The sequence below is a fragment of the Charadrius vociferus genome, unplaced genomic scaffold, assembly GCF_000708025.1.
Source record: "Charadrius vociferus isolate BGI_N301 unplaced genomic scaffold, ASM70802v2 scaffold340, whole genome shotgun sequence".
In the NCBI taxonomy this organism is placed as follows: domain Eukaryota; kingdom Metazoa; phylum Chordata; class Aves; order Charadriiformes; family Charadriidae; genus Charadrius; species Charadrius vociferus.
The window spans coordinates 1694345-1711496 of NW_009646631.1; the positions used below are offsets into that span (position 1 = coordinate 1694345).

At 38.5% G+C, this 17152-nt stretch overlaps 1 protein-coding gene across 1 annotated transcript in view; it reads right to left on the reverse strand.

Annotated features, from left to right (window-relative positions):
* Positions 1 to 17152, reverse strand: part of HHAT (hedgehog acyltransferase) — a 156778-nt gene that overhangs the window by 75484 nt on the left and 64142 nt on the right. Inside the window, exon 9 of the mRNA XM_009888609.1 lies at positions 5579 to 5780. Within this exon, the coding sequence (XP_009886911.1) occupies positions 5579 to 5780 (202 nt within the window). The remainder of the gene's footprint in view (positions 1 to 5578; positions 5781 to 17152) is intronic.

Consider the following 17152-nt stretch of genomic DNA (forward strand, 5'->3'; position numbering starts at 1 on the left):
AGAAACGTGGCAAGAATTACTTGACTCAGAATTATTGCTGGCAAAACTAAAAGTCAGCGGAAAAAAACCCTAGGATGAATCAGCCAGCCCATATTCACCTTTGATGGTCATTCAGCAGCTCTGTACAAAAGAGCACCACGATAACTCAGCTTGCTGCTTCTAGGTACTGTACACATAGACCAGTTGTCACAAGTCTGCCCTGGTTAATGTTCACATCTAGGGAAAGGAGTTTCCCTTTATTTTGAGTCAAAATACATCTGCTTTGGATAGTAGAGACTTCTAGTTAGAGCAATGATATGCCTGAACTCAAGGTTAGGGTAGGGGGTGTGGGGCAAGCCCCATCCACTGGTCTGAGTTTTGACGTTATGGATAATGCCTATACCTCAAAATCCCATTCTGCTCTAAAGAGTAAGAGTCTGATTAAGGATTTTGTTCAACTACCCCACCTTACATTCTTATAGACTCTCAGAGAGTGAAGTGACAAGCTTAACAGAACTCTACAGCAAGCATGTAAAAAGGTTATGAAGAAACTATCATTGGCAATGCTTGCCACTTAATTGAATCACTATGTTGCAATAAAAGTATGTATGAATTACACAAAACTATTAATAAAGAAGAAAAGGACAGACAGGCTTGGCGTTAGTAAACCAGTGATATAAATACTCTTTCCACCAAATGAAGCAAAATAAAGATCAAAGCCTAGTCTGTGCTGAACAGCTGAGAAGGGTCTTTATTTATTAGAGAGGTCTTATTAAAGATTTAACCTTGAAGGTGGTCAACAAACATACTTCCCTTGAATGAGTTCCTAATGTTTGGTTAGATCTTGCCTCAGTCAGCTGCAGAAGGCAGCTTTACAGTTACCTCACAGCGGTTTAAAGTGAATTAATACTTGCAAAAAGAAATATTGTCATTAAGGGAAATAGTTAACACATTTGCTCAACGTATATGGGACATGACCGTGAAGTTCACAGGAATCTTTAGCTTGGCTAGGCTGAACTTGGGCCCTAACAGGGCTGAGTAATTACTGCAGCAGAATTCAATTTGTTTCTTTGTACCACTGACTTTAAATACAGAGACTCGGCCTGCTACCCCGTACTGCTTATGTACATTTGCAAGGGGAGGTTCCAAGCAGTTGAGCTCCTCATCTTCCTTTCCTTGGCTTTTGCCTCTTACATTGTACTCCTTTGGGTGCTTTTCAGATTCCTCTCCATAAGACAAATCACCTAGCAATAAAATAACCTGAGAAAGTAAAGCTTTCTGCTGGGTTAAAGAGTTAGGTCAGCTCAGCAAAGATCGCAGTGAGAAGGTGTGCAGAGGAGGAAGTGGTGAGACTGCAAGGAAGGGAGGAAAGGGAAATTAAATCTTTCCCCCTTTGATAGCAGTGAGCTGTAAGCTCAGCTTAATTCCCTGTTGAACCACAGCCCAGAGGTCAGGCTCACCAGTCAGTATTTTTCCATGCTCCACACCAGCTGCCTGCAGGATCACTGCATCATGCATATCTTATTATGAATAACTGTAGAAATTTTAATGCACCTAGCAGAAGAAACAGGGCAAACAAAATTACACAGAGGAAAAAAAATGGGACAAAATCCCCTCACCACACCCAACTTTTCAAAAGACGTCTAAAATTCTGTTCTCTGCACAGCCGAGGATGCCAATTGTCATTGCCCACATCTCTGGTGCCCAAAACAATAGCGATGTTTAAACTACAGAGACAAATGTATGGCGTTCATTCTTCTGGGGAAAAAATACCAAAAACTTACCACACTAACTAAATCTAATCTACCACACTAACAAAAAACATGGACATCATAGAAATATTTCCCATTTTGCAAAGGGGGATTACGAAGGCAATTACAGTGTATTGAAATGGACTTAATTAGTGCACCCTGTTAGAGCCATAAATGAAAATGTTGAAATCAAACTATTTTATGCTTTAAAAAACAAAACACTTACAAGGATAGTACAAATTACTTTTAAATAAGCCATGCTTAAAATTAGTTGGTTTCTCAAATTGAATTGTTTATGGTGTATTCAGTTTCTTACTAAATAAAGCTAGAAATAAGCTCTTAAATGGGAAATTAATCCTAGCATGACTTTTAGAAGAGAGGTCTTTATGTCTCAATTTAAAAAATTCTTACTAGACTGAATGACATGTTTTCCCTTTACGAAAGAACTAAGAAGATAAATGTTGCTGTTTCAATTGAGATTAAAGCATTAATTTTAACAATCTGCCAACTTCACTCCCTTCGCTACATCTTCTTTTGGATTATTTCCAAATATTTATTTTTTTTAAATCTATTGATTTAAAGATGTTGTCAGCTATTTTAAGGTTGAAATCACTTTAAATCTATTTTTATACCAAGATCTAATTTCTTGTATAGATCTATATCTTCCTTAAGGACAAAGGAGAAGGAAATAAATTTAGATCACGAAAGAATGACAGCCGTTAGCATTTTCTTTCAGAAATCTGATGCGTTATTTATTAAGTCAATACAAATTCTGTCATTGATTTCAAATGAGTTACTACTGGAGTCTCTGTTCATCTGTAAGAAATTAATATAGAATCAGTGAAACAAAGCACTACTTTGCTTAGTATGGGTCTAAATAGCTCCTGAAAAATAAAAATAAGAAGAACTGATAAAAACACAATGAAACTTCTCCAGTTTAATATAAAGTTCCCAGATATACCCTAGCTTATGGTGCATAGCATTTATTGGGTTTTTTTATATACAATGTTTTAATGAAAGGACAGTATTACTTAATTAAGCTCTAATTTACTGATATCTAACAAATAACCTCTAGGGGAAAAAACATACATTGATAACTACTCTAAACAGAACTCACAGAAACATGGAAGTTCAGAGCAGTGTAAGCTGAAACGTACATAAGAAGGAGCCTCAGGAAATCAGGAAGCCAGGCACTGGTTTACAACCAGCACAAATGAAAAGTTTCAGATCCCATTTTTTTGGTCAGGAAATTTACTGTTTTCAGTAAATAATGGTTTATATGTTGATTTTACTTCTCAGAAATAATGCCCATGCTGCTTTGTTCATTCTAGTTCAATATGCCTGAGATGACATTTAAAACCTGTCAGACTGCTACAAAAGTGTTATTTACCCATATTGTGCTAGGTTTCAAGTGCTGAGATTTAAACTACCATAAAATCTGCATAAATATAGGGTCCAATTCTTTTGATACACATTCTTTGTCAGCACAAGGATTCAGTGAAAGACAAGACTCAAATGTGCTTTATTTAGATTTCTAAATCTTTCTTTTGCAGGAGATTTGAGACAATATAGTGGGGGAAAAAAGGGAAGCAGTTTTGATACAATTCTTGCTATTCTTTGTTATCAATTCAATTTTAAAAACAGAGCAGAATTAAAATTCAAATTATCCTTCAAGATATTTTATATATATTTCATTAATTAAACACCTCCTGCTCAACTGAATTATGTAACTCAGCTTTAACAACAATATATGAGGAGGTTTGGTAAATAGAATGGTTTAAGAAAAGCATAAACCTGTGCTTCGTATTTTTTCAGAAACTCATCTGCTATTTTGGGGACAAAAATAAACTTTCCTATTCAAAAATAGCCTTCAAGAGCCAACATAGCAAATGAGTGAAGCACAAGAATGCAAAGGATTTCAGCTTGTCAACAGATGAAATTTAAGTGAAAAACCCATCCCCCAGAACAGGGTTCTCAATACCGCTGTGACTAGGCTTGCAGCACACCTCTCACTGCGGCAGGATTATAGGAATGTTTCCAAAAGCCAGATTACAAGGGAAAAAAGGAAAGTCATGCAGGGCATTAGGGAATTTGCAGTTCATTTTAAATGTGATACTTAGAGAATGTCACATCACTGCACCCCTTGATAAGGAAGGGTCAAAGTCCAACTACTCATCTGCTCCCCAGTCTCAGTGTCCAAGGAAATGGGAGTTTGTTAGAAAAGTGAGGAGAGTGCAATGAGGTGGAGTTTGCAAAGACTGTAGCTCATGTTGTTGCAGAGAAACCTTCAAGGCACAAGGCAAAGCATGACCCAGCCATAACCAAATGCAGCAAGATCTGCTTAATGCACTAATTTAGATGCCAAAGCTATTAACAGTAAAAATTTTGGCTTCAGAAATATTTCAGGGAAAGATGTGAAAGTTTCTTCTAAGGAAGGTCTAATGAAGCCATGTGTCCAAACAGAAATGGAAAACAAGGGAAACATGGAAGGCATTGGATAGGCCTTTAAAAACATTGGATGAAAACAAAGGGGACCAAAGGAGTAAAATGCACTTGGTTCATTGTTAGGGACCCAGCATTACTGCCAGCATAGGTTAACTATAATTAGAACTATGTGTTAAAAATTAATCCAACACATATAACTCCACATTCATAATGCTACGTCCTTATCATTTCCATGGTATTTAAGCACTTAATTTCTTTAAGAGTTCTTTTAAGATTTCTAATGCAGTAACATCAAATACAAAAAGCCCCTACACTTATATTTCCTCATACAGCTGGATGCCTAAAAAACTATGTTGTCTTCCAGTCTAGAGACAAACGTATGCAGTCAGTCAGATGGTGAAGCTCAGTTTCACCCTAGAGGAAGGATTAATGGATCTGATAAACTCATTCTCTAAGAAGCAAAAAAGCTGCTTCCAGACTGTCACTGAATTTGCAGTGATGGACAGTTGCATGATATAAGGTAGCACCGGCTGTTACTGGCTACTAAATTACTTAGCTGTATCAGCTGCCACACATGGGATGCCACAACAGTGAAAATTGAAATGTCTGGGATGCAGAACAGGCATAATTACTTGAGCATCAGGACTTGATCGGGCTACAGAGCGAGTCACCACCACCACCACATTATATAGGAGTTAGAATTCTGTGTGCTTATCACTACTAAGTAAGCAAGACATATTTTTTCTTACAGACAGTTATTAGAAGATTTAGGATTTAATAGTGAGCAAACCTGCAGACTAAAATGACCATCAAAATTAAGATAGGGCTTTTTGCATATGACTGCATGGCAAAGACAATTTTGTCCTTTGGAAATGACAGCATGAAGATCAAAAGTATAAGGAAAAGTAACAATATCAGAGGTCTTCAAAGCAAAATAATATTTTCTTTACTTGGATCTTTAGTGGCATTTCCCAGTGTAAGGTTGTTCCCAGATGCAAGCAGCTGCTACACACACATTTGTCCAGGAAACACATGGTTAGAAATATACACTCCTAATTTTAGTGAAGATGAATATTTTAAGGACATCCTGAGTGAAATCAGAATACAAATGTTAAAACTAGCTTCTGTTCAGCCATATACAATGTGACAAGCAGTTGCTTACTCTGGGACTGCAGAGGAAGCTTTTAAGACCGTGCATATTGCAGTGTTTGCTTTGCTGATACTTTGCAAAATTCTGGTTATATGCCTTAGCTCAAACACTGGAGGGTGGGCAAGGGAATGCTAGCTCTTTTATCTGTTATCCGCAGCTTTTAATCTAGATTAAACCAAGCTAGTAAGCAGGAACTTCAGATGAGCATGGAGCCAGGAAACAAGAACATGAAATGAATAGAGATTCAACTTACAATTAAATCTTGAATAAGTGAAATAGAAAGTATCCTCTTGACACCATTTTCCACAATTACTCCAAGCCAATTAAGTGCACCCCAGTGCCACAGATAACTCTGTCCTCCGTGCCAATAGCTTACGAAGGCAAAAGTAAGGGCTGTGGAAAAGAGCGTTCCTAGCAGACTGGAATGAGATCCTCCCATTGGAACATAAATGTACCTGTAGGTGAAATGACAGATAAGCAACATTATTAGAGATTTCACAGAAGTCTCAGAAAAACATCCACTACAGAACAAATTTGTTATTTTGTGGCATTAAAAAAGAATTTGAATAATTACCTGACATTGTCTATTTACAGACCTTGCCCTAGTTTCTGCAAAGCTGTAGACCACTTCATGAAATATGCACATACAACATTTGGCAAAAAGACAATTTTGTGGTGACAGGAACTCTGCATTAGGCAAATGTATAGCATAAACTCTATTCTCAAAATTGCAAAAGGCAAATGTTCAGCTTTTTTAAACTGCAGCAGTTGCGAGTCAACTTAAATACACAGAAACTACATGTACTCTTCATGTGAATTTAAATTATAAGACTCAAAAAAAATTTAGAACCCTATATAAAGTCATATATAGTCATAATCAATGTTTTCCGTTTGTCAGAAATGAAGACACATGCAAATATGTTTTATTTTTAAAAGCTTGTAATTTCTTTCTTTTCAAATCTTTCATTAAAATTATATGAACTGAAAATATTTCCTATCTAGTTTTCATATTATATGCTCAGTATCATGTCTGCCTAATGACCTTCAGAGCACATGTACCAAAAAACCCCTCAAAACCTGCATGAAGCACTCTGCATGCAATTATAGTCTGTATTTAAACTGAATCCAGGAGTCAGAACCTTAGTCTTTAATTGATGCTTATAAGTGTCCAGAAAGCAGTGCTCATTCAGTAAAAATACCAGAAGCAACAGGATTCTGAAAGCTGACACTGTTTTCTGTGTCACTTCACTTCCTTCCTGCCTAGAGCGCCACATCCACTCCCGGCATTTTCCAAGTCAGGCATGGCCACTGCCCAGCCTTTGTCTGAAAAAGTTGCCTATTTCTGTCAACACTTTGAAGAAGCTCATCAGGCAACAGAGTCACCATCCAGCTCACGGGTACTGGCGAGGAGATGTGGTAGATAAGAACTGCTGGTGACCATTCTCCTCAGCCATCGACATGACGCGCTGTACTTATATTTGAGACTATTCCTACTTACTAAGATAATTAAAGGATTTTTTTTGCAGTGAAATTTTTATCAATTATTACATTCAGAGATAAATAGTAGCCTAAAAATTTAAAAAGGAAATTACTTCCTAATCTTAGGAAGTAAGAAAATACCATAATGGGGTTAAAAAAAAGTTATGAGCGTAATTAAAAGGTAAACAGAAAAGTCATTAAAAAAACAACTGTCATGCTCCAAATTCTCTCTAAGCATAACATCAATACACCTTTTTACTTCAACCTGCTACAGGGAACATCTGACTACATTTATAGTGATTTTCAGTATCAGTGTGCTTTTTACTAAGCATATGAAAATAAATAGAAATTAAGATCAATAATTTTTATTTATGTTGTGTTTTTCTTCTTTCCCCCCTTCCTCTGTTTTTCTTGGGTCTAGTCTTATCACATATATAAAGAAACAGCGTAGCAATAATAGACACTTGCAATTGCAATCAATCAGTCTAATAGCAGAGAGGTACATCAGCAGACTGTAACCAGGCGGATGCCCTGCAGGGCTCTGGCATGGAGGGCGAAGACAGCAGAGCCACAGATCCCACTGCTTTGGACAAATTCCGTCTACACAAAAAACTACAGAAATGAAAGACCAAATGAAAGAGTCATCCCCTCTTATGACATGCTTTCCCAGCACTTTCCCTCTCCCTTTTTCATAGAAGAGAATCATAGAACAATTCGGGTTGGAAGGGACCTTAAAGATCACCTAGTTCCAACCCCCCGGCCAGGAGCAGGGACACCTTCCACTAGATCAGGTTGCTCAAAGCCCCATCCAGCCTGGCCTTGAACACCCCCAAGGATGGGGCATCCACAACTTCCCTGAGCCACCTGTTCCAGTGCCTCACCACCCTCATGGTTAAAATTTTCTTCCTAATATCTATTCTAAATCTACCCTCTTCCAGTTTTTAAAGGCTGGATATTTTATTTTCCAGGCAGGGCCCATGGCCATTAGCAGTTCCCCTCACAGGCTGCCTGGAGGAGGGCTGGCAGCCCCACTCTGCAGCTGAGAAACCTCAACCCTGAGAGCAACACCTTGGTGCCCCTGCGAGCACGGCAGAACCTTGTTGTGCAGACCTTCATCCCAAAGAGCCTGAAACAGGACACTGCCAGCCCTGCCGCTCTCAGCAAAGCTCACTCTCTATCGTACATTTACTGCAACACAGCACTTAAAAGTAACCCAGATGCCACTGAAGAGACATCTCTCTATGATGAAGACCTTGCTCTAAGCCCCAAGGAACCCTTTCTGCTGACCTCACAGGGTCCTGGGTTAAATCTATGGCACAAAAGGTAGCTTTTACTGCAGAAGTAGCTCTGGGTTTCCATGCAGTCCCTTTCCCTGCACCGAGACAGAGCTGTTGTGTAGGCACCAGCCATCTCGGCTGCACTGGCAGCCTCTACTAGCACTGGCATTGCCAGGAACGGCCCGGCAGCACCGACTTGTGCATCTGCAGCCCAGTTTGGGTCGGTCTGAACAGCTTTCAGATCACTATGCAGACCAAAAGAGGCTCTTTTCTGATTTTTGGTGTTTAACAACAGCAGCTAGCTAATTGAGCACCAATAACTCATAATTCTGATGAATGTTCAAGGTCAGCAAAGTTTTAGCTCCTAGTAAGGCCCACAGCAACTGTGCAACTGAAAATTCACTTGCGCCATCTTTGTGAAGACCTGTCTGAAGAGAGCCTGCCTCCTGGCCCAGAGGAGAAATGCAAAGCAGAAAGCAACGCCTCTCTCCTTCCCTGACAGCTATCATAAGAAAACAGAACAAAGGCAGCTGCCATTTTTTGTCACAAGGCCACTAACCACCCTCAGACCACATGGTCTTGCCTTCCCTTGTCGGGGCATTCCCACTGGCAATTTTAAAGTAGGTATAAAGGACTGATGGATGTTGAGTCATTTCTCTCAAGCAGCATGACAAGAAATACTGTATGTTCTTGTGCTTTTTATGCAGAAGAATTCATGAAAAATCCATTATTACATTACAGAACATATCAGGAAAAAAAAAATACTTGCTACCTCATCATGTTCCCGCTGTGTTCTTGTGCTTACACTTTTACATTGGCAGGCCCACGTACAAGCAATGGGCAACTCTGCACGCGGCCGGGGCTAGGCCCTGCGCTCCATGCCGGCCAGTTTGTGTTCTCTGATACAGCCAAAATCGTCTCTCAAAGAACCACCACAAGAGCCCTTGTTGTTACAAAAATGCATTTTGCTTATTTTTGAGCACCGTGGTAGTTTAGAATCTAATTTCTCAATACATTCCCTGTGTGTTTACACAGAAAATTATTCATTTGATTACAGAAAGCTACATTTACACTAAAGTGTGAGGGAGAATGAACCAGTGAATAGTATTATTAAGCCAGAAGATAGAAGAAACAAGTTACTTCTGTATTATCATTTATGACACAACACAGACTTTGAAACTAACAATTTGTTGTGGTTTAAACCCAGCCAGCAGCTAAGCCCCACACAGCCCCTTGCTCACCCCCACCTGGTGGGATGGGGAAGAAAAGGAGCTTCCTACAGTACATTAGGAAAACCTTTCTGTCCTCCAGTTCACCAACAAAATCTGTGAGGAGAGAAGGAAGAATGCAAGGAGAGAGAGAAATTAAGGGGCAACAGCTACTACAACTCAATGTCTTATATATCTGCATACTTCCCAACTTTTTTCCTTCTTACCAATACTGCTGTCTACCTTCCATCTATCCTACAGTCCTTCTGTCCTGCCATTAGAAACTCAAGGTTTACACAGAGAGGTTGCTGTAGAGCACACCGATCTGCTGCACCACGTGCAGAACAGCACTACATAAATATCTCATTTTAAGCATCCATGCAGTTTTTAAGACTATTTCTATCTCTAATCACAGAAAATCCACAGAGACGCTCAAAACCCTCAGTTCAGAGACTATTAGCACATAAAAGTAATCATAGTTCTTCATGGCAGACTAACACAACTCAAAGGAACACCCTTGTAGCAGAATTTCTTACCAGCTCATAAGCAGATTACACTTTTACTGTAGATATGCAAGGAAGGCAGACTTAGCTGAAAAACATGGTGCCAATGTGCTATAACTTCATCTTAATTCACATAGTTACAGAAAAAGAAAACTCAACAGTTCTTTGGTGGTCAATGAGCCAAAGACAGATAAATGAAGGAAAGCAACAAAGAATTTTGCAAAGAGAAAATGATGTTAAGGCAAGCTGATTTGAGGATGGTAATTGGTCATGTCCCTCCAGGTTATTTTACAGGGTTGGGCAATGCTGGTCCCCCTTAAGATCCATGAAAATTACAGACGGGAAGATTAGACTGGTAGAAGATGCTTAGTATCAAAAAAATACAGGCTAGGCGAGAATTTAAAAATAAAATATCAACTTAAGGGATCAAAAGACAATCCCCACCAAAACTTTAAAGGTGAAATTTGAAGGTGAAAGAACAGAGAGGCTGTCAGAGGAACTCGTGAATGCCACAGATCAGGCTCTGCCAACCATTCCTAGACTGGCTAGAACTCTCTTAATGACAACAACGAAAGGCCCTTCACCTTGTCAGAAGAAAAAGTTGTGCATACTAGATGGAGAGAAGAGGAAGAGAACTCTGTGTAGATTAAATATCTCAAAACATCTGGGGGGCATTTGAGGCACATAACTACAAATAAATATTGAGAGAATGCTATAAAGTAAGAACTATTTGAACATGCAGCTGACATGACTAAACACACATTCTTAGCCTTCCCCTCCCAAGGCAAAGATGCCGTCAGTCCCTACCATATTTCCAGAAGACTCTTTTGATTTCAAACTAAAACTTACATGCTATTAAACTCGCCACTTTCACAAACAAAGCTTAACTCTGTATGTGTCTTCTGAATAACCAAGTGCCTTACTCTTAGTCTCACTTACAGTAGCTTAAATCATCTTATCTACAGCCAGGAAGCTGTTCCATTTACACAACTTATCTTAATTTTAACTTACTAAATGAACATTAGAGAATTGGATGAAATATGTAAATGGTACTATTTAAATCCCTAAAGTAATGCAAACACAAACATAATAGCTGCAGTATTTAAAAGTTACATTTACTTACAGAGAAATCCAATAACCATTTCATTAGTTTTCTTAAAGGGGTAATCTACAGAACAATCATCAGAGATCTGACAATCATTCCCTTGAAAAACACATTGTTTTCTTTTCTTTTACATTATGAAGTTTTTATCCTGATAACTTTAGAAAACTACTAAGAGGAGCATTTGCAATCAGTTAAGAATCACTCTGAAGGGCTGTTATTCCCTGACATCTCAATACACTGCTCTTACTTCCACATGCATGTAATTTTAAACATATTTATATCTTGAAGTAAGTGCAAGTAAAGCACCTGTTTAAATGCTATTCTGGCCTGGAATTTCTTCAACATGTGCTTAAATTTCTTCCTGAAGTAAGGCCATACAGCAAGATGCATTCTATCCATGATTTTTCTTCCCCCCTCCTTAGCTCTTGGTCTTGGAATGTCTTATCCAGAACCAGGTGAAATGTAAATTTTTAAAAAAATGTTAATTTGCTTGTAACAGCAAACAACTTGTAAATGTAATTAATTTATGAGCTTTTTGTGTTTTATTTCGGGGAATATTTGATGTTCAAAATTCCGTCTCTAAATTGCAAAGCATTCAAGGGTTAACCATACTGGTTTGAGTTGGACAGTTACATAGCCAACACAGTAAAAGTTAAAAAAGCAATAATAAAGTCTTCCATCTTACAACCCAACAACAGAAATCGCTTGAGGTTCCGTATAGTGATTGTGTTCATTTGTGGACATGTATACAAAGTTTCATCTGGGCAGCATTATGCCTGGAAAATTTGACCCTTTAAGTCAATAAAAAGTTCTTCATCATTATGTATGAAATCTATGCTCAACATGAGCCTTAACAATTTTGAGGATAAATCTAAATAGCCAAGTTACCATTCATAGCGCTTCTCAACTATCCCAAGAACTGTCACTACAAGAGAGATTTTCTTGAAATGAAAAGTGGGGCAGGACATAAGGTGAGAACTAGAAGGGAATTCCCTCTAGAACTGGGGTTGGGCTTCCTTAATTTATTTATTTTTAATCCTGTGTTTTCTTTCTGTGGCCTTGGACCATTGATTTCAAACTGTTTCTCTACTGCATAACAAAAAGAATTCAGGCCCAGTTCTGCAAATTCTTACTTCTGCATGAGCTCTTACAATTCCTGTTTTGTCAGTCCAAGCTTTCACTGATTTAGATGGAGCTACACAGAGCGCATAAGTAAAGCACACCTGTAAGTTTTTGCAAGACTGGGTCCCTACATGAATAAATCTGTTTTACATCACAGAAACATCTCCTGCAAACAAGACTTTGAAGGCTGAGCCCCACATATTTGCACCTGAAATGAAAAAATAACCAGAGGTATTTGGAATACCATTTGGCAAAATTTCCATTAGGAGAGGTAAGACGCGTTCTTACTGTGAGACTCAGTTTTTTACATGGTCTAATAATTTTGCTGGGTTGTTGGCAAAGCTTTTTAAACTCTTAAAGATTCTCTCGCCTCACCAGCTTAATGTGATATTTAGAGAGACCTTGACAAATGCAGACCCTTTAAAATATTGAAGCCAATGCTGGCTTCAGGCAAGCCTTGTTAAATTACCACAAAAATGTTTAATGAGAAATTAAGTCCATTTGGGTTACAAAGCATTAATGAGAATATTCATATGCAAGAACACTCGGCTTTATAAATATGACCTGAATTTCGGTACACTTTCCAGTTATTAGCATGTTTCCCAGCAAAGACTGAGTGTGCAGTTTCCTACTAAAAAACTGAAAAGTGCTTAATTTATTTTTCTTCCCTTGCATTCAACACCAAAAATTATCCATATCAAGTCCATATGTCAAAGGGCAGATAACTGAGGAATATTGAACAAATCATTTTGAATTCAATCTTCCAACGAAGCTCATGTTTTCAAAAAAATTCATTTATTTCAAATGAAATTTTAATCTAAATCATAATACTTCCTTTTAACAGAAAAAGTTTCATTACCGATGAACTGCTGTGTTTAGTTTTCTCCCAGACGCATCTAGGAAAGAAAGAAATCCTGCCTACCACCTGTTTGCAGTCAAACGCAAAACTACCAGTCAGCTACCTTTGATCGCAATGGAAATGGGAGACGTTCCAGATGACCACAGAGCCAAAAGACCGGTTAAATCACTAAGTCCAAACCAGGGCCTCAACTTTTTTGCTGACGGTAGGATCCTGCATGTTATTGCCAAAACAGCCTAGAGTTAAGTGCCTATAGCTCAGCTACTGGGTGGGAGAGGGCTGTGTTCCCAGCTGGCTGATGGAACTGGGAAGCAGGCGCCTCCTCCCGCACAGGGTTTGCAGAGCTCCCTGAAGCCATTCCAAACTTAACTCCCTTCAGGGGCCCAATTCATTCCTCATACTCACAATACACCTACCATGTGCTGATAATATCTATGCTCAGCACGAAGCACAGCAACCAGGCTATAGTCCTTTGAAAACCTGGCTGGAGGAGGGATCTATTAATAGCACTGTCACTCTTTACTTATAAAATGGTAGAGGTCAGGCTCTTTGCCAAGGAGACCAACATATCTTGTCTCCCAGAGGAGTGCTCCAGCTGTCTGTTACCAGGCTGCCACCAGGCAGAAAAGAAAATGAGATTCAGAGAGTGAATATGCAAGAAAACACAAGACTGTGGCTAGAGCATTACCCAGAGAGACGGAGAGACCCCAGTCCTGCTTTCTGCACCAGGAATTGCTCACTGTGCCCTAAAGAATCACTAGACAAAATGCATAAGCAACACCATGAACGAAAGAATTAATTTTTTTTCCCTCATTTTCTTTACTTCTCCTGACTCTTACATTGGAGGGCCCAGCTCAAAATTCAGAGCTCTGCAAATCTGCACCGGAGGCTCAATAGGCGTAATTTTCCCACACAAATAAACCCCTTTGCAGCAAATCTCTTCCCTTGCCATCTCCCCTCTCATTGTAAGCATGCATTCACAACAGCACATTTTACAGTAGTTTTCAACTACAGCTAAAGCAACACAGACCAATTCTTCCTGTGCGTGTGTCTGCACATATCGAACTATTTGTGGTTCAGTTAGTGAAAAACTGTTAAGTACATGTCATTTGTTGCTTTCACCATGCCAAGAATAAAGTACTACGTTTTCTCCCCCCCTCTTAGAAAGTCACTTTAAATTCCATAGGTGTAAGCACAAGCTATTTAGCCATCCTGTTAATCTTAGCATGCCAGGTACATCAGACAAAATGCAGATCCATCCGCATCTGTGGATTCAGATGTTTAAAATACACTCACCACTGTGCACTTAACAGCTACCTTTTCCAGCACGCCTCTGCCAAAGGAGTGCATGCAACGTAGTCACCACAATAGTACTTATATTATTTTCCTTATTAAAATATTTTTGCTTAGAGACAAGGTGATAAAGTTAAACAGACCTCTGTAATTTGCTAGGTAACAGAAAAGATTGTTTAATCTTCACAGATCCCTTTGTGGAGAGCTTGATAATTCTTTCGCATTTATATATCACCTTGTACACATGGATGTCAAAGAACTTTGTTAGTATCCACACAGCAGTTTCACCAAACCATGCAATACCTTTTCCTCACTGGGCTGTACAGTTCTATAGACAAGCGGAAACCAAGCCATCAGAAGACTTCCACCTGGGTACATCAGAAATACAATTTTTTTTTTTAAACCAGAATTATGTTTGAGATCCTAAGTTCCAAAGTCAGTGAAGAATTGATAAATGTTATAACCTTCAGATTATAAATCATCAACAAAATGTACTTCAAATGCATCTCTGAAACAAAGTGAAGACATGTAATTAATGAAAAGCAGAAATATAGAAGAGACATTGCTTAAATACTGCAGGAAACCTGATGAATACCAATGTATCTGCTTAAATATTGAGTAGCATTATATACTCCTCCAAGTTGTATGCACACAATTTAAAGAGTTAGACTTCTGACATTATTTCAAGCTGAGTAATTCACTTGCCTCTCCTGAGTTCACATTTCTTAGAAAATACTGTCTGCAGTTCCAGGAAAAGACTATTTATAAAATACAGTCAGGGCATCGAGATGTCTAAGCAAAGCTGAGATGACTTAAATTAAGATTATACAGCATCTTTCACACTAAAGAACTTTTCTACACTCTCCAGCCTGTGACAAAAACCCTTCAAATACCAGCAGTTAAATCTCTTCTGATATAGAGTACAATCCTTATTTATCAGACCAAATCAACGTTGCCTAATTATTACATAAGTGAGAACATATATTGAATTTAATTAAGCATATTTACTTTTCTTGAAGCAGCACCCTTAGATAACAATAGTCTCTTTTTTTTCTCATTTGTAAAGACAGCACAGACACAATCTCCTAACACCAGTCAGGAACATGGTTCAATCCAGATAAAAACTTAAGTAGGAAATGCTCAGCCACGTTAAGGAGCATTCTCCCATTCTTCCCCAGCTTTTACCTAAAACTCACGATTCTCAGTTATGGGCTCATACAGTGGCAGAGCATACCCACACGGACAGAATTAATGCATACAAAAAGTCAAATATAATTGTCTGGGGTCAAGTGTGTTGACAATGTCCTGGAACACCTGCCATTTGCATTGCAAATGTTTTGTTTAACAGCACCACTGCAGAGATTGATAATGATGATCCATTTCCACAGTACTGTTTACTGATGTTCAGTGAGAATTAATGTGAAGTTCAGTGGCCATAAAATGATACTTTCTCTTTTCTACTTCCTCATCCATTTGATTATTAGTGATGCTGGCCTTCTTCATTTGTGTTTCTCACCTTTTTCTACCAACTAAAGAGTCCACAGTCCCACAACAGCAGCCCACTCCATCCAGCTGTCCTACAAGACAATTATTCTATGATTGCCTCAGTCTCCATTCTATCCTGTACACTTTAACACTGTTGAAAATAAATTAAATATAGTAATGTGAAAGTTTAGAGTTGATTCACTAAGCGTAGAGACAATAAAAGGCTGAAACTGGTGACTGAAAAACATGAATGATGATTGATGGCTATGAACACTTCACCAGATACACAAATCATTAGTTCAAATTGCTAGGTTATTCCTAAGACAAAGGGAAAAATGCAAGTGTTCTGTTGATGCATATGCACCAAAATACTACCAAGGTGAGCACGGGCTTCCTTGGACAGGGATAACTAAGATCAGTTTAGTTGCTCCTAAGAGAAAAGGCCAGACCATATTTTCTTTTATTACCACCAAGATTTTCTTCATCAGTTTCAGATGGACAGGGATCTGAGTTCTGTGCTTGTTTTCAGTGCCAAGTACCTTTTGCGTCAAGCCTCCTCTGCTCTACCCCTGAAATTAGCCAAATCAAAACCTTTTCAAAACCTAAGGACAGAAGAATCAGAAAGATTTCTTAACCTCCCCATAGCTACAGAGATGATGCTACAATGCATTGTTATTTTAGGAGAAAAAAGTATTGAATAATTGTATGCTTACATTTCTTTTTCTGCATGTATTCACACAAATGCTTCAGATAGCTGCCTGCGTGTTCTGTGGCTTTGGTGGATGCAGGGGTGGGGTTCATTAAGCAGAACATACATTTAGCAGAGCAGTAAGACAAAAATAAATTCTTTCAGCACTAACTTAGTCTGGAGATTGGATTTAGCAGAGTGAACTTGACAGATACTTTTTCCAATTTGAATGCTATTTCAGTTTGTTCAATTTCCGCAGTATACGCATTAAAGGATTTCCATTTTAATGTTAAAAACAATGTTTCCTCCATTAAAAATTCTTTATTATAAAAACCTGATACCACATGCAAGATACAATTATTTTCTTGTCTTAGATGCTGGGCTGAATAGCTGTACATAATTATGACCCGGCTTTCCAGTTTAATCTTCTAAGCATTCTTGTATGAGAACTCTACTATGCTTCCATGATCTATTGATATTTTCACTTGCATATTGATTGAGAAGTAATTATCTCCATAAAGTGGAGAAACCATCAAGAAAATATACTGCAAACTAAACTGCAGTCCTTAACATCAAGCCTGCCAGTTAAATCCTTTTCTGAGCACATGCACAGTACTAACTTGGCAGCTAAGCTGCGAGGTGTCAATGTCAAGCTCAAATTTTATTTAAAGAACAAACATACAAACACCGTTCTCTGTATCTCAGACTCTTTTCTCTGCCTTTATGGGATAAACTGGGCATATGACACCGAGGTAATCCCTCTCGGACAGCCGTTGTTCCCTCGCTCCCTCATAATCTCTCCTCTCAG